General features: G+C 35.8%; 1 protein-coding gene across 2 annotated transcripts in view; it reads right to left on the bottom strand.

Moving 5' to 3' along the window:
• Positions 1 to 254: 254 nt before the first annotated feature.
• Positions 255 to 22,825, bottom strand: part of VAV3 (vav guanine nucleotide exchange factor 3) — a 165,295-nt gene continuing 142,724 nt past the window's right edge. For both annotated transcript variants that reach the window (XM_080622914.1, XM_080622913.1), the window contains 6 exons: positions 22,644 to 22,678; positions 20,760 to 20,876; positions 19,970 to 20,057; positions 15,226 to 15,355; positions 4,910 to 5,061; positions 255 to 3,164 (listed from right to left, as the gene is read on the bottom strand). In XM_080622914.1, coding sequence (XP_080479040.1) covers positions 3,123 to 3,164; positions 4,910 to 5,061; positions 15,226 to 15,355; positions 19,970 to 20,057; positions 20,760 to 20,876; positions 22,644 to 22,678 — 564 coding nt within the window. In that variant the 3' untranslated portion in view covers positions 255 to 3,122. The remainder of the gene's footprint in view (positions 3,165 to 4,909; positions 5,062 to 15,225; positions 15,356 to 19,969; positions 20,058 to 20,759; positions 20,877 to 22,643; positions 22,679 to 22,825) is intronic.

A 22,825-nucleotide genomic window follows, 5' to 3' on the forward strand; every position in this document is an offset into this window, starting at 1 on the left:
ATGACTGGGTAACACCATGAAAAGGTTATCAAGTAGCCCATGAAATTAAGACACAGACTATATTTTCAGATTTGAGCTCAATTCAACCTGAATTTGTAAGTTAAGTCACATATGACAGAGGAAGAAAGCAGAATGTGGAAGAAAAAAGACACTGCTATGAAACATGACATATAAAAGAATGTTTAAGAACAACTTTTAAATCAAAAAAACAGAAGTATCATCTTTGACAAACAAAAGTCAATAGAATATGACTGATTCCACAATGTTCTCTATATATACAAAAACCCAAAAAACAAACAAACAAAACCAAAAAACAATAAACCCCCCCCCAAAAAAAAAAAAAAAAAAAAGAAAAAGCAACCAAACCAAACAAAAAAGAAAATCCAAACAAAAATCCCCACCACCTTCCTGTATGTGGCAGAAGGCAAGTTATCCCAACAATAAAAAGCTCTCAAGGAAAGCTATGCTATTCCTTTCATATTGACAGCTCAGTTTTACAGCTAAACAAGGATTATACAAAGCTGTGAAACCAAAATCGAACATTACCAACATCTGCTCACAATGAGGTGGTTAGACAAATGAAGCACTAAATTCATACTAACCAACTACGCATTTTGACACAACATTAAACAAAAAATTAGCCAGTTTATTATATTTAACATATTTACAAAATACTACAAATTAAAGTACTGTAATTCCATTATTGCATGACAAAAAAACCTCCATACAGGCAAAAGCAGCACATGAAAGAGACACTCCAGAATATTTAGGAAGTCTTTGGTACTCAAAATATAGCTTAAGATGCAGCATTAACTCAATTAATACAGGGCATTAAACACAGACAATGATATGTAGATTTATGCCAGAAAATAAGTTTAGCTATGGCTTTCATTCTTCTTAAAGGCTGATTACTGGACTCAGGAATTGCTTAAAAGCTTTACAGCAACTTTAGGATGGAAACACTACTCAAAATTATTCCAAAACCAAGCTGTTGAAAATGACTGATATATTTCTCAACTCATATTCAATTAAACTGCCTCTTCCCAGAACTATACAACAGCAAAGCACTAAACACTTCACAGGCCTAGAGCCTATTCCTCTCCTTCTTGAGCAGGCAAAACTGTGAAAGAAGCAACTTTGTCTACTTAAGGAATTTAGGGTCAAGCTCACAAGAGACAACAAGACTGCATGGCAAAACATGATCAAAGACAGTATACCATAGTCTACACTGCTGTACACATCATTTACAAAATATGTTTTATGCATAATCTACATATTTACAAATGCTCTCAATTATTCCATCAAGTAATGGACTCAACACACTCACAGTATACAAAATTTTGAGGTAAATCTTTGAAAAGTTAGAACATCAGCAGAGTTTCATCTGCAAAGCTGAATCTCACAAGTGGAGGATTTGTAATTAGAAGATCCTCTCTTCACCTGGTCACTCAGCAGTGTATGCTAGGTGTAGCAAATGGGTAAAATGGTTGCAGAGATTAAATGGATTCTTGTGCTGTGCTTTGGTTCCTCCTGAAGGCCAGGAGGCCAGAAAGAAGCAAAGAACACAGGGGACAGACAACAAGAATCTGAAATATGTACTGGCAGATTCTGCTCTGTTGGACAAATAGTGGATATTATGTTGCTTGTAGAGTGGAAAAATTGCAGTGTTAAATTGTGCAGTGTCTATGCATCCTAATTGCAAGACGCCTATGCGAAAAGACAGTGGGGAAAAGCAAAACAGAGGATGTGAGACAGGATGAATTAGCTTTCTTGATTGGTCTACATTACCCTAGAAATTAAATGCATTTAAGACCTTCATTTTTCTTAGAATTTTTCAATTCAGGTCAGACATTATCTAAATATTCAAAACTGCACATCTGAAGACATCACCCACGTTTATTTTAGCTTATAACTACAGCACCTGACTCAGCATAAATATATCAAAACACTATCTCCCAAAGGGGTGGACACTACTTTACATGGCCTGATATTTCAAGCTAGCTAACCTAGACATATTTTTCCTTGGTGATGTTCTTAAGAATGTAACAAGATCACTCAGTCATTGAAATGCTGTTAACATCCCAGGGAACAAGAGACAAAAGGGCAAAAAGAAGTCTGCGAGTTCCCTTTCCATTACCTTATAAGAGCACAGATGGTGATAGAAACTGCTTTCTAACTAGGAAAAGACAGTTTGCAGTTGAAAGCATCAAAGTTTATCTGAATCAATCAAGAGGTTAAGATAAACAGTTTTGTTCATGAGAAGTGACATCATCTTGCATTAGTATGTTCTCTTACAGAACAGGTTTACAGTATTTAATATTAGCACTGAAAATTTTAAAACTGATATTGTCATGAGTTTTAAAGTCCTCAGGTGCACTTTTAGGGTCAGCTGCTTAAATGAAAAAAACACTCACACAAAAGGACTTGGGATAACAAAGAAAGGATCCTATAATTCCACCTTGTGGATGCTTTTTTAAGCAATACTACATCATCATCACATATTTTTAAGATGTTGTCTTTAAACAGTTTAGTAGAAGATTTAGGCAGGACCTCAAAGTAGTCAGTCAACTAATTATATATGCATTAATGCTATTCATGTTTATTACGTATTTCCTTCAGAACATTTTTGTGAGTGTAAAACTGTTTGTAAGATGATAAAGTAAAGTAGTTTGATGTTTCAAGACAAGTCTACTGACTATACTTTATACCCACATGGAATGACTGAACTCGGGTTTCTGCATGCAGTGATAAGGAATAATAAGCCTTCATCTTCTTATACAACCACAGATGTTAGCTAGAAGAAAAGAGACTTATTAAATATTCAGCCATAGCTAGTATTTCATGGTGTAGTACCAGGGTGAAATGAAAAGGAGCATAAAGAAATTTGTTTTCCAGAGATCTTGCAGGAAGGTAAGGGTTGGACTTTGTACTGATCCCCAGTGATGGCAAACCAGCAGGTTGTTTCTTGCACAGCTCTGGGCAAGGCTATAACATTAAGACTGTAAGGTTCAGACAGACAAAAAATGCTGCTCTTTAAATACTTAACAAGACCAATAATATTTTGAACATATTAGATTTTTACAGTCCCTGAAACTGCTGGTCAGCAGAGGAAAATTTTTAATTCATTCATCCTCTTCTACATAAGTTGATGGAAACCAGCCCACCTAAAAAAGAGAAAAGCAGAACAAAATAATACATGAGATGCATTTTTTCTTTTCTTTTTAAAGAAGTGGCTGAACTAGGCAAAACAACGATGGGCATGTCAAGTAAATAAACAAATAGGATTACAAAGATAAACTTGACCGACCTGCTACAGGTCAGTACCCTAAATAAAGGAATAACTTGCAGGTATGATGATCTGGAGACTAAACACACACACAACCCCCACAACTCTATATCCCCTGCCCAAAATATGCCCAAATTGGAAGTCTTAAGCATTCAGAAAGACATCTAGAAATGACAGAAGCAGTAGTTTTACTACAGGAAAGATGCTTCTGTTTTTTGAATGAGCAGTTAAATATTTAACAGGCTTCACTCAGGTCCAGGGAATCCTCTTACGAAGCAAATAGTGACTAATTTGATTGCATTACTTGAAGTTAAATTCCATTGCCACCAAGAGGAGTTTTAAATATGACAAAACTGGAAGACAGAGTGCAGTTTTTTATACTTCATAAGTTACAATATTATCTCCATTCTGAAATTAATTATGTATCAAATAAGGATTATATGAGACATAAAGGGACACATTATCATGTCTTTCTTCTTGTCTTCTCTATTTGCTTGAGGTTTTTCACTCACCCTTCCTTATACCTAAGTCAATTTAACACTCATGAAAGACCTGAAAACTAAACCTAGACAGCTACTGGAAGGAGGAACTGCATAAATTTTGGTTGAGACTCCTTTGCCAAAATATTTCCAGAAGCAAGCTTATGATCTCAAGTCCAGGTGGTGAAAGCTATCAGAAAGAATGCTGGCGTACAACAGGGCATCCTTTAGTATGTGGGTAGTTGCATTAGAATGAGATGCTCTGTTTTCTTCAGGTGTAAAATGTATATATAGAATGACCACTACTTATGCTTCCCCACTTCTTGTCTAGTTGACTTTTTAGATCATAGCCAGGCTCCTGTACATAAAAAAAGTTCTTCTAATTGCATAAAGCAGTAAATCTGGACATCGGTTTCAGAAGGACTTTCAACTTGAATTTCCAGCTTTCTTCCACCTTGCATTCCTTGACCCTGCATCTCTGCCCTTTAGACATAGAAACAGTAGCCTCAAATACTTCTGACCAATCTGCATTAAAGAGCAACATACTAAGATTAAAACAATACAGCCTTTAGAAATCAAAACTGAAACCTCACTTCCACACAAGTCTTAGAGTGCAGTGTGAAGTGACTTTGTGCAAATACTTGCTAAATATGCCACTTCCTATGAGCCACATTCTTTGAGACCAAAGAAGCAGCCTCCTATAAAAAGGTGGCTGATTCCAATACATACTAGTCTGGCAGAAAGGTGTGGAAATCATTCTGTGTTAAACTGCTAAACAGACTTTTACAACACGAGAAACCTGAGCTTTTGACCCCAAGTACAGAGCAACACAGTTCAAAAAAGTTCAGCTGTACCTCCACTATTAATCCAGGTTATTTTCCAACCATATTATCCTGCCAAAATATTCAGCCTGGTAGTTCACATTAAATAACTAATTAATTTAGATGCCAGGAAAGCTGCCTGGCAAGAATTCTGCCTGGCTTGTATGAAATGAGGATGAGAACATGTTCTATCTTGTGACTTTCAATATACAAAGAAGGTTTATAATTTAGGAACACACCTTATTTTTTTTTATTATTTGTTTTTTTCCACAAAATCACTCAGTGAAGGCAGAAATAAGACAAAGGAAAAAAATCAACCTTACCCTTCCATTTACTTCACCTCTCCACCAGCCATTCGCACTCATCTTGGTATAAATTTTTACAACATCCCCTTTCAGCAAGGATAGTTCTCTCATGTCTCTTGCACAGAAATCATACCTGGCAATGGCAATGCCTATCACCTTTGGGCTTAGCACTGGAATGAAACAGATGTTGATATTATTAGGGTTTGTAAATTGAAGGCTACCAAAATAATGTAGACAGCAGTATTGTAAAATATAAAACAATGATTTCACAACAACATACACTGTCATTTTTATGCAAATATGAAAACATCTGCACTAAACAGATAAAGGTTCAAACATGGGTGAATGATGCAAAAGTTGAAGGCATTTTATGTTATTTTTTCAATAGTCCTTTTATTTTTAGGGAAGAATTAAACTACATGAAAAGGAAATTAAATCTCCTACCCCAAAATTGCTGAATATGTTCACAATTATTGTATTTTTTTGCTTCATAATAAAACTTGTTGCCAGTTACATGCAGCAACATACTTTACAGGTCACTAGCTTCTTTCCAAAAGAATTATTAGCATTGACAGTTGATTTAACTTTAAACCTCTAATGAAGCAAAACAAACACAATGAGGTGCTGTTCTTTCAAAAACAACTCCAAGTTAAATATTAATGCACTTATAACTGTAAGCTAACATCAGCATGAGCAAAAAAAGTAAAGAGTTTCCACAAGAAATTTGTATGGATCATGTGCTACAGCCTGCATTAACATTGGCTGATGTAAATCTACTCTTTCCACGAGTTTGTTCTGTAAATCACAAAAAAAAAAAAAAAAAAAAAAAAAAAAAAAGGTTAATTTCAAAAACCAACCCCCTACTCCCAATTTCTGGGAAATTATGTTTTCAACCCTGCTACAGAATGTCCAAAGTTGCAAAAGAAATCCCTGAATCTTCCAATGAGAGGCAAGCGGGCATGGCACCTCAGAAGTAAAGATCTTGGACTTGAACAGTTAAGATTTTAGTTTTAGCAATACCTTCAGTGATGTAACACTAAAAGTATATAGCTAGTTGCCTTTAATTCAAACCAGGAACACAGAACATGGCATGAGCTAGAAAATCTTTACAGTTTCAGCTCTGTTTGTATTTAAGATTTCTTCTGACCTCACTGGGGACATTTCATAAAACAGAGGCTTTTGCATAATCATATTGAATATATGAAAATCATTATATACCCCAGTATTTTTATCTTATAGATATAATACAAATAATTTATTTTAAAATGAAAAATACTATGCTCAAAATATTATTAGATATATCACAAAAATGGAATACCTAAAAAACTGGTTTGAAGACAGATTATGCCCTCTTTATATTATGCCATTAAAAGTTTATTCTAACACATCAGGCTACTTATCTGGACTATGCTTATCAGATACTTGAAAGGATGTACAGGATGCCATATAAAAGAAACAGCATCTCATTGCTTTCATTTGTCATAAAATTTTAGGTGATATAATATTAAAGTTCAAACATACTTTTTCCCCTCAAAGCAAGTCAGATGCAAGTGCTACTTGTTTAGATCCTGACATGAATGTTACGTCCTATACTCATCAGCATTGCAGGAAAAGAGCACGGAAAAGAGCACATCATGGGCAGCAATTGTTTTGGAGAAAGAAAAGACAACAAAACCAACACAAACAAAAAAAGCAGCTACTGATTGTAAGATCAGTCACCACTTATAAGTGTGCAGCAATATCACTGGCAGATTCAGGGAAGCATCAGAGGATGGAAGGAGTGATTCTGCGGAAGAGGGTATTATTTCAGATTCTAGAAAGGAGGTAAAGCGGCAAGAAAGATTACATGAGGCGAAGATGAAAAAATTGGGAAAACACACAAGAAAAGTACTAAGGAAGGAAGAAACGCATGGAATATTAGTAAGAGACAAAATACTGAGGAAAATTAGGATAGAAAAAGAAATTGGGGAAGATCTGGGGGAAAGGAGGACTTCAAATCTTTTTCAAGTTGTGAAGCCCAAGAGGAAAAGGAGAAAGGAGCAAAATAAATCCAGAAAATTAAGAGACATCATGATAGGAAATGTATAAAAGGAAGTGGTGGAATACAGGAAAATGACAGTCCTAATTTTGGAAAAAATGTCTGGTGACACAGTCACAAAACCAACTTTAGTAGAGACTGAATTTCCAATCAGAGCTCTCCCAAGATAAATGAAACTTGAGGAACAACAGCATTTGGAAAGAACTTCTGTAGAGATGAGAGAGAGAACAAACACTGAGTGAATGAGAGAGAGGACAGCTACAGAGAGAATGAGAGAATGGCATTAACAGCAGAGAATGATGTAAAGAAAGTGCCCAACAGGAGAATGTGAATGAGAAATTAAAGAGGGGAAAAAACAGAAAGTGAGAAAAAAAGAAAATAAACTACTGAAAAAGCAGTGATAAATAAACCTTGTGTATTAGGAGGGAGATACTCAGAGGATTAACAGGAAACAGTGAGAAATCTCAGGGAGGTGAATAAAAAATGTAGTTGGGAATGAGAAAAATACACTTTGCCTTAACCTAGCAGGAGAAAAAAAAGACAAGGAACTATAGCTAGCTTTGATTTACACTAGAATTTGTTGGAAAAGTTTCCCATTGACAGAGAGATAGATGTGCTGCAAATGAATTTCAATACTAGTCTGGGCCACTGATGAAGGAACTGGGATGCAAATAAGAGGCCTCATGTGATCACACGAAGCTGGTCTAGATCAACGTTTCTGCCTGTGCTTAAATTCCACAAGGGTCAATGGATCATTTTAAAAGCTGTAAACAGTTTTTTCTTTCTCCCTGTGGTATGGCCTTCTCATAATTCTTCAGCCATATCCCCTAAGGGTTGCTCTTGTGTATTTGTTTCCATGCTCCTTAAAGTAATTGTGCATTCACTTGCACTCTTTAACCAAACCTCAGTTCTACTACACATGCATGGGCAGTACCTCCAGTAGTGGCCAGTAGTCAGCTTAACCCTTCTCCTGTGCTACCAAATTCCATATCAGCAGAACTAAGCCAGCTTTGAAGATCCTTTTGAAGAAAGTATCCGATATCATGAAATAAGAATTTGTTCACTTTCATAAGCAAGTTATTTGGCTATTAAAAAAATAAAAAAAAAACCTGGTTTTACTCAGAACATATGAAGTAATGTAGCCTATAATGCAATCCCATTCAAAAAGGTAGATAAGCTTACATTTAAGTAATTCTTAAATTAAGAATTACTAATCAACATTTTCCTTTAATATTTTGTACTTGTATAAAGCAATACTTTATACAGTTTATTGCGGAATGCAAGTAATTGAATCCTTGCTTTCTGTTATGGTTACTTCAGAATTTCTGATAAAGCAGTTTTTCACAGGAAAAAAGGAATATAAATATAATTTGTTGACTCCATATTGGGAATATATGGAATGTGTGATAGGCTTAAAGTAATACTGAGTCTTGTTTGCTGCTCTATTACTGTAGGCCACTTCACCATGGAACAGATGGAACGTGTTTTCATGGAATAGATATCAGTTTCACTAACAATGGACCTTACAATCAACTACTGTGCAGCTATATGTAAAAGGTCATCTTCTATCCTCACCCAAAAGGATAGGAATACACAGTATTTACCTACAAACAAGAGCGAGAACTTAACTCCCTTGTGTTCTTTGATTCAAATGAGGTGAGTGCTTCAGAAATTCCACTGAATGTCATGACCACAGAGTGAACAGCTATAACAGCATTCTATTCATCTTTTCTACAGATGTGCCCCTTTATATGTCAACTGGAAGAATGCCTTAAAGCTTGAATTCTCCATCAATGTTTTGACTACTGAAACAAAGGAAAAGTATCTGCACGAAAAAATCTGTACATAAAGAGATAGAAATGGAAGAAACAGACTACAGAACAGTGAACAACTGAGGGGCAAAACATTCAGCAGCACTTTAGGACATTGAGATTTAAATCCCTGGGATAAATTGAGGAAGAGCTCTTTAGAGATACTCTCAGCACAAGAAAGCACACTAGCCATTCTACTACTGAGCTGCTACCTACGTCCTTTCCCCTTCAAGAAACCATAGAAAACCTAAAAAAACCATCTCTGAGCACTAAACAGTTTGGACGACTTCTGTGGGGCAGGTGTAAAACTTACTGCCCACTCAGATCTTGATTACGATTACACCCACATTCATGCATGCTAGACAGCTCCCTTTACCTAGTGCAAAAGCCAGCCCCAATCCCAATTTGCACAAACTCATTCTCCACCCCCTGTACACAGAGTTGTGTCAACGTAACCTGAGTGAATGCTGCATTCCCAACAGTAGTAACACTTCAATATGCTCCTGAAAGGCATTCAGCTTCCTACTAGCAAAATTCTTCTTGAGTTGTCCAGCAGTGCAGTTCACCGCTTTGAACACAGAGCAAGTCATAGACATACTGATGCACCAAGACTACAACTGCTACCACTTGAAGCATTTTTACGCAGTCTCTTAATTTAAAATATTTGCATCTATTAAAGCCAAAGATGGTTAAATGAGAATAAAAGAAACAGTATTTAGAAAGCAGATGGGTAAAATTAGTTAACAGTGTTAATATAGAATTTAAAGAAAGCATTTTCTACAAAAAAAAAAAAAAAAAAAAGCTATTGCATTCTAAGATGCTGCTGCAGTATAGTTCACTGCAGGGATGGGACGAATATATTAATTGTCTACGAGCAATGAAATCTTCAGGTTTGTGCATTTGAGCAAATACATTAAAATACATATAGCTTATAGATATCAACTAGGTAGCAAATTAACACTATGTGATTAAGTGGTCATTAATTGAATCTGCTGTGACTATTGAGCTTTGCAACACCTATTCAAACTGCTTATTGCAATATCCACTTTTCAAAAGTTTAAGAGCTTAATTTTTGTTACACTCCAAGAATAACATGTAATAACTCAGGTTTTGGAGTCTGGGAAGAACTACAGTATTAGATTCGTCCCTTCCCTCACTTGCTGTACACAGAAACAACAGAAACAAATTTAGAAGAAATATAAAAGCAATAAAGCAGTACCTGACCAGAAAGGAGTGGAAGAAGGGGGAACAAAGCTGTAGTCTGGAGGAGTTACAAAAGAAAACCCACAGAACAAAGAAGGGGCTTAGAGAAAGAAAGAGAAAAAGAGAAAAGCAAAAGAACATTGAAATATTGGCACAAGATTTAAGCAATAGGTTTTTAACTATATAATTCATTGATAATAAGGAAACTAAGGTTCCCTACTAAGGATGTCTGGAAGGAAATTGACTATAATAACTAGAAAATTTGGATCTATGATTTAATTTTTAACAATTGCATTTTTCAAAGAGTAAAGTAGAAAGAAGATACCCACATTCAGGGTTTCAGAGAAGCAAATTAAAACTGCAGACTCCTGCAAATATTTTCAGATCTAACAGATAATTTTTTTCTTCTTTGATTTTGTGTGTCTCACTTCTTAGCAGTACAAAAGCGGGAACTTGTACATAGGAAAGAATTCATCTTGAGCCCAGGAATATGAATCACACACCCTTAATTAGGAATATAGTTTAAGTACCAGTTGAATTAGGGTCTTATAACATGCATGGGAAAATCTATTTATTTTGCCCTGGCAATTAATAACATCAATAGGAATCCCACAACTAAACTACATCCTCTAAGGCCCAAACAGTATTGCTTATCTTTGCAGTTTTTCCTGACTTGAGAGAAAACCCCTGAGCCAGGAAAAAAAAAAATAAGTTTGGCCTATGCAGAACGAGCACATCATCCTAACCCCTGTAACAGCTCCCATAGATGAAAAGTCTGAGGTGGACTCGAGCACAAACAAATCTAGAGTCAACATATTTTTAAAAAACAAAATTAGATCAAATGAACTAAAATAACTTCAAATGTAACTACAGTTTGTTGACATGTTCTCATATTTTGTCCCTCTTTTGAAGAGGTAATGAAGTTGGAATCTTTGCTCCCAGCTATGATTTGGAAAGGGAAGTCCATCCTCAAACAGAGAAATGATGAAAGTAGCATTTAAATTATGCCTAATAATACCTATAATTACTAACCAAAAGTGTTCCTTAAAATTTTATCAGGTTGTATACATCACATATGGCTGCTTGCCTGAATTTATTCTTGTGACTACACATGAAACAAAATCACTTTGCTTCAAAATGGCTATTTGCAGAAATGATGACTATTTCATGCAAAGAATTAACAAAGAATCCATGGTGGAAGTAATGACACAGTTTTGTGCCTCTTCCCTGGATGAGAACAGATACATTGGTGACAATGAAACTACCAGCATAAATAAAATAAACAGGACCAATGCTGTATTTTAATGTTCATAAGCAATGGGTTATTTATTAAAAAATAATAATAATAAAAAAAATCCTACAACACAAACCAACAGCAGTTTAGGTTAGTACCTCAAAGTACTACAAAAGAAACATTCTCCAGGGCCTCTTGAGTACTATGAACTCCCTTCTGATCCTTCACAATTATGTTCTTTTCTCCGCCTGTAATACTAAATGGATCACCTGAGAATGCATGAGGCAACCTGAGGTACTCCTTTATACTAAGAATAGTAGCCCCAGGTGACAGCTGTGTGTGTACGTATTATACAAACCGAAAGGGCGACTTGACTAAAGTAGTGTGCCCATTCTTAGAGACAAGTAACTGCCTTTGCAGAAGCATAATGATAGAGTGTAAAGGCAGTGTGCAGGTATAAAGACAGCTTATGTGCTGTACAGGGGGTGGCTGATCCTTTCCTGTGTATACATTATCCTAATTTTTTGAGATCTTTCTGTCAGATATAACTGGAGGTTTGGTTTTATGTGTGAAATTCTGGACAACTAAATCGATCTGGGCAAGGAAATCCTAATAGACTTCTACAGATAACTAGTCTATTTTTAAGCATCACTGATAAGGTTTTTGCTGTTGGCTTTTAAGGAGAAAGGCGGGGTTCTTTTGGTTCCCTTAAGATCAGGGTGATATCTTTATTTTTTTTTATTTTACTCTATTAACAGATGCTTTTGCAGAGTTCATACATTAAGGAGTAGAATGACATAAAATAATTAATGTCCCTAGTCCACAGATGATGAAAACTGGTCACTCAGTATTTGGCTTCATGATTTAGGTTACATTAAAATCTAAATTTCATAAAGACTCTCATTTCTCAGTACGACTGTGCTCCACATCAGCAGAATGGAATTAAGTGCCAAAAATTATTCTGTAAAAGAATGTCAACTTTTCTTTCATTTTTGTCTTTATTTCATTAAATGGTCGATCACCACCCTAATGTAAGAATTATTATTTTTCTGTGTAGCAGAACAAAATTTGATCATACTATGTCTAGAAAAGCCTAAGACTGGAAAATTAAGAACAAATGTACCCATTTCCCAGAATATGTTCATAATTACATTAAATTTCTATATTGAAAAAGCTTAATGTCTGACAGCTTTTACAGCCACATTAAAAATGCACAATAAATATCAGAATAGAGTAGGTGACTTATTCAAGGCCAGGAAACTAAAAAGTAAAGTTCTAATTAAAGGCGGAATTCAAGTTAAATATCTTCATAAAATGAATTTTTGTTCCAAAAACCTAGTAGTTGCTGAAAGGAGAACCAAATTCACTGAAAATTTAAGAAGTTTCAAGGTGATTTATTAAGATTCATATCAGAAACTACAAGTAAACTGAAATGCTACTTGATTTTCTTTCCTTTGATTGGTAAATGAAAAACATGACAATTACAAAACATTAATATAATCCTCACGTTATTCTAGAAAGTGGATTTTGGTACTGCTGTTCAATTTCACAGCAGCACAAAGATTTTGGCAGGAGAGAATGATACAACTCTGTCAAAGTCTACAGTGGTTCAATTTATGGTTTTTAGAAGTACGTTTATTCTGTCAATTATATAGGCTAAAGAACAGCTGCTTTCAATAAGAAACTGATGTCTTTTGAGAAGATGATCTCATTAAAAAATACGGATACAGTCATGTGAGCAGTATAGTGCAAAAAACTGAGTTGAAACCCAAAACCTCCTTGAAATCAGCTTCAAACTGCCCAAATCCATTGCATTCACTGTTTTCAGCCCTGAGCTTGTTAAAGATATGCTGAATGTGACACTGAGTAGCTGCTGTTAAGCTAGAAAAAAAGCTAAAGAGCCCCTCTCTCTCGTCAGCTGACCTCTCTGGCTTCCTTTCAACAACTGTTTTTCTTGTACTCAGAAGGAGCCTGAAGAGGTCAAAAACACAACTGTGTGGCAGTTCTCACTGAGGGTTGTGAAGTCAACTCAGTGTCTAACTCTGCCCCATGAGTTGTTTCCGCTACGAAACAAAACTACAGCCTAATGTTTACCAACTTCTGTTCAAATTCAGCTCAGCAGGATTCACACAGCCTAGATATATAGTTATTCCAACATCACCTTGGTAAAAAGCAAAAGGATAGCTTTAAAACTATGGGGACACACCCATGGTGACATGCTAACACCTTAAAAGAAAAACTGTCAAACCCATTAAACGAAAGTGTCATCCAGAGACTATAGAGGTAGGCTAGCAGAATTGTAGAAATCTATTAGATTTTATATGAGGCACTTGAAAATTGAGAGGCTTTTTGATCAGTTTGGCCAAAGACAAAACCTGCCAGTTCCCACCAGCATAGCTTGTAACTTTAAACGACTGGTATTTATGGCAGCAGAGAGGCGCTTTCTCATCCCCTTGACTAAAGTAAGTGCACCCCAGACTTATTTCTCTTACTCTTCCATATACTACCTATAAAATCTTGTGAAAGGAGATGTGTTCCTTTCTTTTGTATGCAGACTGAAGGTAATGAAGGTAATGAAGATAAATCTTGTATGCTGTAAAGCATGAAACAAATGGGCTAATACTCTTGCAGACTAATAAGTTGCTGGACAGTACAGATAGATTCTAATTGGCCTAAGAATGAAAAACAACACACAAATTGGTTCTGCTTACAGTCAATAGTAATTCAAATAAATGCAAAGCAAACTAAGAAGAGGCATATCCTCTGAAGAGTTAAGGCCTCAAATGCTATGAAGAGGCAAGGGATGAAGAAAGCATGACAGATGACAAGAGGAGAAAAGAGGCAGAATGAGATAGCAAGCTAAAGAGGAAAACGCGTGGGACAGAAAAATTCACCAAGAATGGAGATGTACTGAAATACAGCATAGCAGGGTGTCAACTGAGAAGTCCTAGGAAGCAATGAAAGAAAACAGAAGTTGAAGGAATAAAGAGGAGATGAGAGATGGAGACAGGGTAAATGAAATGCACAGAGACACACTGGTATCCTACATTCATCTGTCCTAAATTATCTTCACTTTAATTAGGAGAAGAAGAAAGTCTCCAAAGTTATAGAAATGTTACGGAATGGAGGCAAGCAAGTAAACAAAAGCTCACAAACACAGCAAATGAAAATAACACATCCAACTTCATCATCACAAAGACTAGACTAGACCCTATGGTCTTTTACAGCAGTCTTCATATTGTTAAAATCCACATTAATTTTTACTTTCCTCTTATTATCTGTTGCAGTACAAAGATACAGTCATTGTCTGCAAAATGGCAAATCTAATATTTGCTCTTTGACAGAAACATTATATACCTTCCAGAGACCAGCCATGTGGTAGTTTTTACCATTAACACTGAACTTGTACATGTCCTAAAAATCATGCTAACATCAACCTAAGTCATAATGCATTAAGAATAGCATGTGCATTTTAGATCTTCTCAGTTTATTTCTAAACTTCAAAACTTTTTAACAGTTATTTACAGTATAGTAGTTCATTAACTTTCAAAGCTTAGAGGCCTGTAATAAACATATAAGGCTAACAGGCAGGCACAGAAATAATTATGATACAGTAAATCTAATGGTGGTTATGAGAAATTTATGCAATATTATTAAGAAGATACTGCATAAGGCTACTCTACACAACTGATATATTTAAATCCTTTTTTAAGGATTAGAAATTGTCACAGATATTATTAACGCTTGTAGCTGCATGCATGCAAATGTCTCAAAAAAGCCTAGGCAGGATGCAATTTAATCTTTCACCAGCATTCTTAATAGATTTTTGACTATCAGGGAGATTTTAAGTTTGGCAGCAAGACAAACTTGCTAGACATGTTTATAAATGTCCTGGCAGATCTGAACCTGCTTCAAAAAATCCTAGCTAAAAGCATTACCATATTAATTGGTTATATGTCAAAAACGGAAAATGAAGATGTTCAAAGTACCTTGTCCTTTTAATATTTACATGATAGAAAATAACATAAAAAAAATTTATAATACTCACAGTTGCCACCTGTTCTGTTACTCCTTTGTCCCACCAAATTTTCAGGTTCTTTGTAGGGAAATTGAAGAGTAGTATCCAAACTTCGAAAGCCTTCTTTGAGAGAGTGGTGCTTATAATATTCTACAAGTTCCTTTCAGAAAGGAAAAGTACTAGGTCATTGGAAACCGAAATCACATTCTTGTCAACATTCTGGTGTACAGTCAATGAGAGTTTAATCATACCCATAACCTTATTTTAGAATACAATACCCCACAGTACATGTTTATTTTGTTTAAATCGAGTATCCCAAATACTGACTGCTTTTACACTTCCTTAACTGTTTTTCTGGTCTGAGGGGTTGTTGTGGAGAGGGGAGTGAGTAAAACCTTATTGTCAGAGTCAACACTTACTGCTTCTTTGTGCCAGGCTGAGCAAGTATTTGCTTTTCTGAATTCAGGCAGAAGGCAAGGTCAGCTGCTTGATAAGTATATAACGGCAACTGTCTTTGTTTTCTCAAATTTCTTGTTCATTGATAAGTGATGTTTATCAACAAATGCATTTGTAAGTATACACAGATTCAAATTTAAGCATAAGGCTTGCATTTAAGTCAACAGCAGCTTACTTAACAGATACATGGACCATATAAAACTTTAAAGGCTCTGCCATTAAAATTCAGGGGAGCGGATGGTTGTGGAAGTGTTATTTTTTTGTTAGTGTTTTGGGGTTTTTTTGTGGGGAGATACTGCACGCTGACTGAAACATACAGTATTTCACACTCTCCTTGTGCCCAATCCAAAAATTAGTCTGTATAGATAAATTTTATATGTGTGTATATATATGCACAAATTTTATATATATGTATGCACACATACATAAAAATATAAAAAACTATCTCAAATAGTTCATGTAACCAGGAAAGTAAGTTACTTCAGTTTCTATTCTAAAAACCACCCATTTTAAAGAAACTGATAGCTCATGTTTTTCCCTTTGCAATCTTCAACCCCTGCTATTATCTCATACATTTGAATTAGCCCTAATAATGTTAATATTACACAGTTTGTACACTGGCAGAATAAAAGTGACCAGACAATTCAAAGCAAATTATTTATTTGATTAATAATGCTTCAACTGTGGAATTTCACTGTTCAGAAATGCAAGCACAAAGCAATGTATTTACTGTGAATCCTTCACTCTTACCAGTAATTCTGTCAGTCCATTTACTTATATTTAGATTTTTCGAAACCAAAGTTGACCAAGCAAAGCTTAGGGCAAAATAAAGAAATAGTGCCCTGTTCAATCATTATTTCTAGTTAAAAATTAACAAAATTATAAGCCTACAAGAGACTACATCAGTGATAAATTAATTCCAGCCAAACAAAATGACTCTCAAATTATTTAGACCAAGATCTCTAGACCATAAACTGTAAGTTCTTGATAACAGTCTGAAGATTATCTTCTGAACTTTGGAGCATTTCACTCCCCACACTGTAAGCTGTTCCATGTCTCTGAGCCTGCTTCTAAGGCAGAGTCCAAAGCTAAGTAAAATCTACACCTGCTTTAACAGTTCATAATCACAGATCTGCCAAGCAATCCAAGTGAGCAGAAAGGCCGGGAGACTAAGAACTGTTTGGGCTTTGTTGTCTGATATCAGCACAGCATGCAAGTTACAATGTCAGCAACCAAATTTTCTGTCACATATCACCACCAAGTACCCAGACATTCAAATTACCAAGGCAACAGAGAAGGTGATTTGTAAGTAAGCAGCATGCAAAATAGGATTTCTGGATAAATGGAAAAATAACCAGTCTGAAGCTTTCATTACCTTTTTGCACTAAGTATGTAAGAATTATGCTATTTGGTAAATCTAGTAACAATTTCAACTGGAAGAATTTTAGTTATTGGCAAAATAAGTAAAATGGTTCCAAACTAAGAAATTTTTTACTTTGGGTAACAAAGATTAAGTTGCTTTTAAAAGCTAGTTTTTAATGCCATTTTTCCATGAAAACAGTAGACAAACAACTGGCCTCTAAAACATTTATTACACAAATTACGGTAGCAAGCTCACAGATAAGCAAGTTAAGTAGCCCCTGCCAGTGTGGACAGGGATCCTGAGGAGGCTGTCACATTACCATGATTCACATCAGCAGCAGAGATGACCCATCTCTACACCTTGGCCTGCTTTACACTCAGCACATTTTAATTACTCATCTGAAAGTTTTTAAAATGTACTATGAAAACTATGTACAAAAACTGTTCTACTTTTGTTACCCTTAAAGTAGTACAGAACATTGTGTCACTGCAGATCACTACTTCAGGCTTCCCTGGCTGCTGGCTTTGTCTCTCTTCTGCTCCCTGTTCTACTCAGACTGCTTTTTTCCTCCCTCTCTTCTTCCAGACTGTTTCTTTTTCTCTTGCATCTACCCAGAGTAAAGCAATTGTTCCAAGGCTCATGCAAACAGTACTTTCACTACCACTTCCCTACTTAACTCCCAAGGGCAGACTTTATAATACTCTAAAAACAGAGTTATGAAATTACTTTTTCCTAATTGAATGTTAGCAAGGCTAAGTCAGTAGTGATGAGGCCTTAACACTAGAAATTTCTCCTTTCAATTCTTTAATGCAATGCATATTTTTTGTTTCTTTATTATGCAAGTTTGTGTCTTGTACAGATATCTCTGATCAGCTCCATTTTGAAACCTGCATGTGTGCACTAAACTGCGTCATTGCCATAAGCACATATCTGGCAGCATGCAAATCCAGCTCACATGCTTTGTCAGGATCCTGAGAGCGCTCATATGTCCAACGAATCCATTAGTAGTGTTTGCAAGACTAAGTAACCACCTTCTTCATGCATTTGAGGAACATTGTGATTTCTGTTGCTACCCATAAGGTCCCCAGCCCTAACACTGAACACTTGCTGGTTTTTAAGGGTCAAATGAAGGCACTGGAGTACGGAAACGGTTTGGTGCATTCTTTATCAGTAAATTTACCTTCTTCTCAGTCTAATGAGCACTTATTTCAATAGGGTCAGGCAAAGCATAGATTTCTGCTTGATTTACCATGACCTGTAGTATGTTCTTGCTTTACAGAGTATCACTGGTTAAATTAAAATAACTTCTAAGGCTTTCTGGTTTTAAAGCTTCTTTTCCTGCTGTTGTTTTGCACTGTCCTTATTTTTATTTATGATTTTAGAGTACTCTGATAGGTTGCAGCATAAATTTTAATCCAATTGACTGCACTAAATATACTGAATGAGCTTCTTTTAACAATGCATCAAAAACTGCTTAAGCAATAAAATTTTACAAATGCACTAAGGTACTTTATTCAGTGTCCTGGGTTCAGCAGTAGCAGTTATTTTTCTCCTTCTTAGTAGCTGGTGCAGCGCTGTGTTTTTGACTTTTGGCCTGGGAACAGTGCTGATAAGACCGATGTTTTTAGTTGCTGGCCAGAATGTTTACTCTGATCAAGGACTTTGTGAGTCTCATGCTCTGCCAGGGAGGAGGGGAAGCCGGGAGGAAGCAGAGACAGGACACCTGACCCAAACTAGCCAAAGAGGTATTCCATACCACAGCACATCATGCCGAGGATGTAAACTAGGAATTACCCAGAAGGGCTAGTTCACTGCTGGGTGGGGGCGAGATATCGGTCGACGGGTCGTGAGGTGTTGTATTCTCTTCCCTTGTTATTTCCTTTATCATTATTATTATTGGTGGTAGCAGTAGTGATTTGTGTTATACCTTAGTTACGAACCTGTTCTTATCTCAACCCGTGGGAGTTACATTCTTTTGATTCTCCTTCCCATCCCTCCGGGAGTAGGGGGAGGGAAAGAAGCGGGGGAATGAGAGAGAGACTGTGTTGCTGACTGGGTTTAAACCACGGCATTCAGACACCTTGTATTTATGAGTCTTGTCTGAGCATAATAAGCTATCAAGAGATTATTTCAAATTAAAGTTACCAAAAAAAAAAAGAAAAGAAAAAAAAAGAAAAAAGGATTTTCTTACCAGCACATCATGACTCTGACATAACATTGAAAACTGATTTCCAGAAATAAATTATTCCTATAGTTGGAATGAAAGCTAACAAGAGCCTATGTTTTGTGTGTGAGCAGTTTGCTGCCACAGAGTATTAATTTTGAAGTAGCCACAGAGTTGCTTTAATTCAGACTCACTGATATTGACTCCAAATTACTATCATTCCAACAAGGATTTCTGAGCTACTAGCAGTTTAGACAGCCCCATTCTCTAGCTGCTTCTCATTGCCTGGTGCATCAGGAGCAGGAAGACTAGTCTCCCCTGAGTTTTTCTGGGCTCTCTGACACAGTTCTACCTTAGACACTTCTCTCTCTGAACTTTCACATCTGTAAGCATCATGATGTTCAGCAGTACACATGTACATGTGCTAGGCAAGGAAGGAACCTTCACCTAGCTACTTTTAGGGATCCTTACTTTATAGAGAAAATTGCCAAAGACATCAAATTCTCCTTTCAAGATTCAGCCTAACTCCATAATGGGCTGATGCATAGGATTCAAATTCCTCCTGTCTTTCACATCACTGCAAGGGACACAGTCCAGTAGTTAGTATGTAGTTTTAAACACATATTACTATCACTTGGAATCATAACTACCAAAAATTATTCTATTAGCAGGTATGGACACAATTCAAATCTCTCACAGCCTTTTGTAATTTCACAAACTAAAGTAGCTCTCACTAACAGCAACATCTACATAGAAAATCACACTTTTTTAGAAACCTAATCAATGCTTACCATTAAATTTTTAAATTTTCTGTTTTCTGCAATGTGGAAAAAGCCATCTCTTGTTAAAATCTTGATGTGCTTCACTTCATTATTGTACCTGTGGGCCATGAATAACTTATGAATATAAATGTGTTTTTAATCAGATGCAATCAATAATTACCTGAGGGCATGCCTCAATAACACCGCACAAATAAATTCTGGAGATAAAATGTATGTCTGTGCCAAAGCAAAGTTGACATCTAATTAACCAAATATATTTATTAAAGGACGGCTGAAGAGGTAATCTGCATTCTGAAAAAAAGTCACAACTAACTGCTCATTCTATTTAGGAATTCCTATATATTTCTTACTTTTATATTCATGGTGAGAAATCACACAAAAGCCAACAGGATCCTTGCAATAATTTGCATCCACAGAATTTATGAACTCACATTTTACTGTAACGTCTGAGATGCAAAGGGCTTTCACGAGTTCTCACTGAAGTCAATGAAACATTCTTATTCACTTCAGAGAAGCAGATTACATTACACTCCAAACACTTGCCTACTCTTACCAAATATACTAGATCATTATTTTTGTAGACCATTTTGCTACACCAGCATTATAAAACCATTGCTACCTTCCTGCTGTAAATCCTGGGCATTTTTGTCAGCAACTTCAGTTTTCTTTTAGTAACTCTTAATCCTCTGTATAATTCTACAAATTGAAACAGAGTTTTATTTTCCTTATTTATTTCAAATATTACCTAGACATAAATGTGAACAGGATAACTTGCTGTAGGAGATCTTGTTCCACTTACTTAATACTAATTGCATATTCTCCTGACTCCTTGGTCCTGTGCCGTACCAGGTAAGTGCTATTTACTCTGTTAATAAGTTCACTTTCTGCTTGCAATCTTTCCATTGCTCCTGCGAACCTGTAACACAGAATAACAAAAACTACCTATATTTTTTTTTTAATCTATAAGGAAAGGTCTATCAAATAGGCAATGCAAAGTCCCAGTATACTGCATATGATGGGGACCTAAAAATACATCAGCTGCAACTGAACACCACTTCCAGATCTTTGACTGAAGAATAAAAGGTTAAGAAAAATCTGCATGGCAGGGAGTGGCGGGGTAGAATCCTTAATTAGAAAAGTATTTGCGCACATGGTGAACACAGTGCCTGGTAAGAAAAGTACTTGAGCCTGACCATTAGCTGAATGACTACCACCTTGAATAGCTCATAAAGCCAAGTCTTCTTCTGAATCATGTGTTGCAAGTGAAACAATAAACACTGGTCCAGAACCTTTGAACCTCCCTCAGATCTATTGGGATTTATCTCAACAGAGTTGGAGAATCTGCCTTCAGCAATTGATTAGGTCAAACATAAAAAAGACCCATGTAAAAATTTGGCATTTGTACAAACACACTATTTTATTTGGTTTCATAATTATTCATAACCTCTAAAGGCTAAGCGCAATGGGTAGACTGAACGTACACAAGAAACAACAACAATAAAGTCTTAATAGACGCAAGTTTGAGAAAGCTGATACTAAGAGTTGAAAAGTACGACAAGTAAGTCAATAATTCTGCAACCTGATTGCATAAGCAGATTTATGCCTTTGCTGTGCTTTGCTGGCTTGGTAGGACTTCATGAGATGTTGTCAGGAGACATTCACTTGCAAAACTAGAGGATAAACTGCTAATTGAGGGAAGTGACCTGGTTTCCAGGGATATTATGCTTATTTTACAATTTTACAAAGTAGTCCAAAGGCAGTCAACATCACAGATGATTACTATGTAAAAGTTCACACTAGACTACCAATTACAAGAGAGTTATAATAGTTATTTTTTGAAACACACCAGGAAACATGCATTTTGAAGCTTATCATGAAATACATGATTTGTTACAGCGTAGCAATTTTCATCCTAAAGTCACTTTTCGGTAAAGACTTACAAATTCTTAAAAGATAAAGACTGATCCAAATGATATGCTTTCTCTTTAAAAAAAAATTAAATAGAGCAGATTTAATTTAAAAATACCAATTTTACATATTAAACATTCTATTTGGCTTGCTATTAAAAAAAAAAAAAATCTGTAATTGATTAGTTCCAATTCTGATTTTGGCAAACTAAAGGAAATCAGAAGTCATGTCTAAATGACAAAGCATTAAAAACAGTGAAAGCAGGTGATGCTTATTCTGTTCTCTCAGCATTACCAACCATGTCTGTTCAAGAAGTGAGCTGAATTCTGATAGAGAGTTCACACACTACTGAAGCCCCAGACCAACAGTGGCAGTAGTTTTGTTACACTCTTTTCCTTTACCTCCACATTTGTATGTCCCATCCCCTTGAAAAAAAAGGGAATGCAGAATTATTTACCACACAAGATGTGTTTAACATTATTCCTTCTCTTTAATCACTTAACATTTAAGATCTACTTGCATACTTCATATTATACTCATCTCTTATTCTGTTTCAGACCTCTGGGACTTAGGCTGCACATCTACAGACTTGTAAACAAAATGTCAGAATCTTTAAGTACTATATTACATCAGAAATGCCAATAAGCAATTCATGGTGTTGCTTTTAAAAGCCTAGAAAAATTAAACCAATACAAATTAAACTGTAATAAATACAATTGTCTTTCTGTAACTGCTTCTTTCAAACTGACTCTTGTAAGACTAGACAGGGACTCACCACAGCTGTGAAGAGTAGTCTACTGGCTTAGGAACCTAAGACATAAAAAGATAAAGAGAATGAAGATCAAGATTTTTTTTCTAATCAACACAAATTAGATAGCATTGACTTAATTGTCAATATCCAGATGAAACAAGTTAAAAGAAACAGATGATCTAATAAGTCTGCAAGTCTCTTTTCTT

The sequence above is a fragment of the Psittacula echo genome (genome assembly GCF_963264785.1).
Source record: "Psittacula echo genome assembly, chromosome: 7".
NCBI lineage: Eukaryota > Metazoa > Chordata > Aves > Psittaciformes > Psittacidae > Psittacula > Psittacula echo.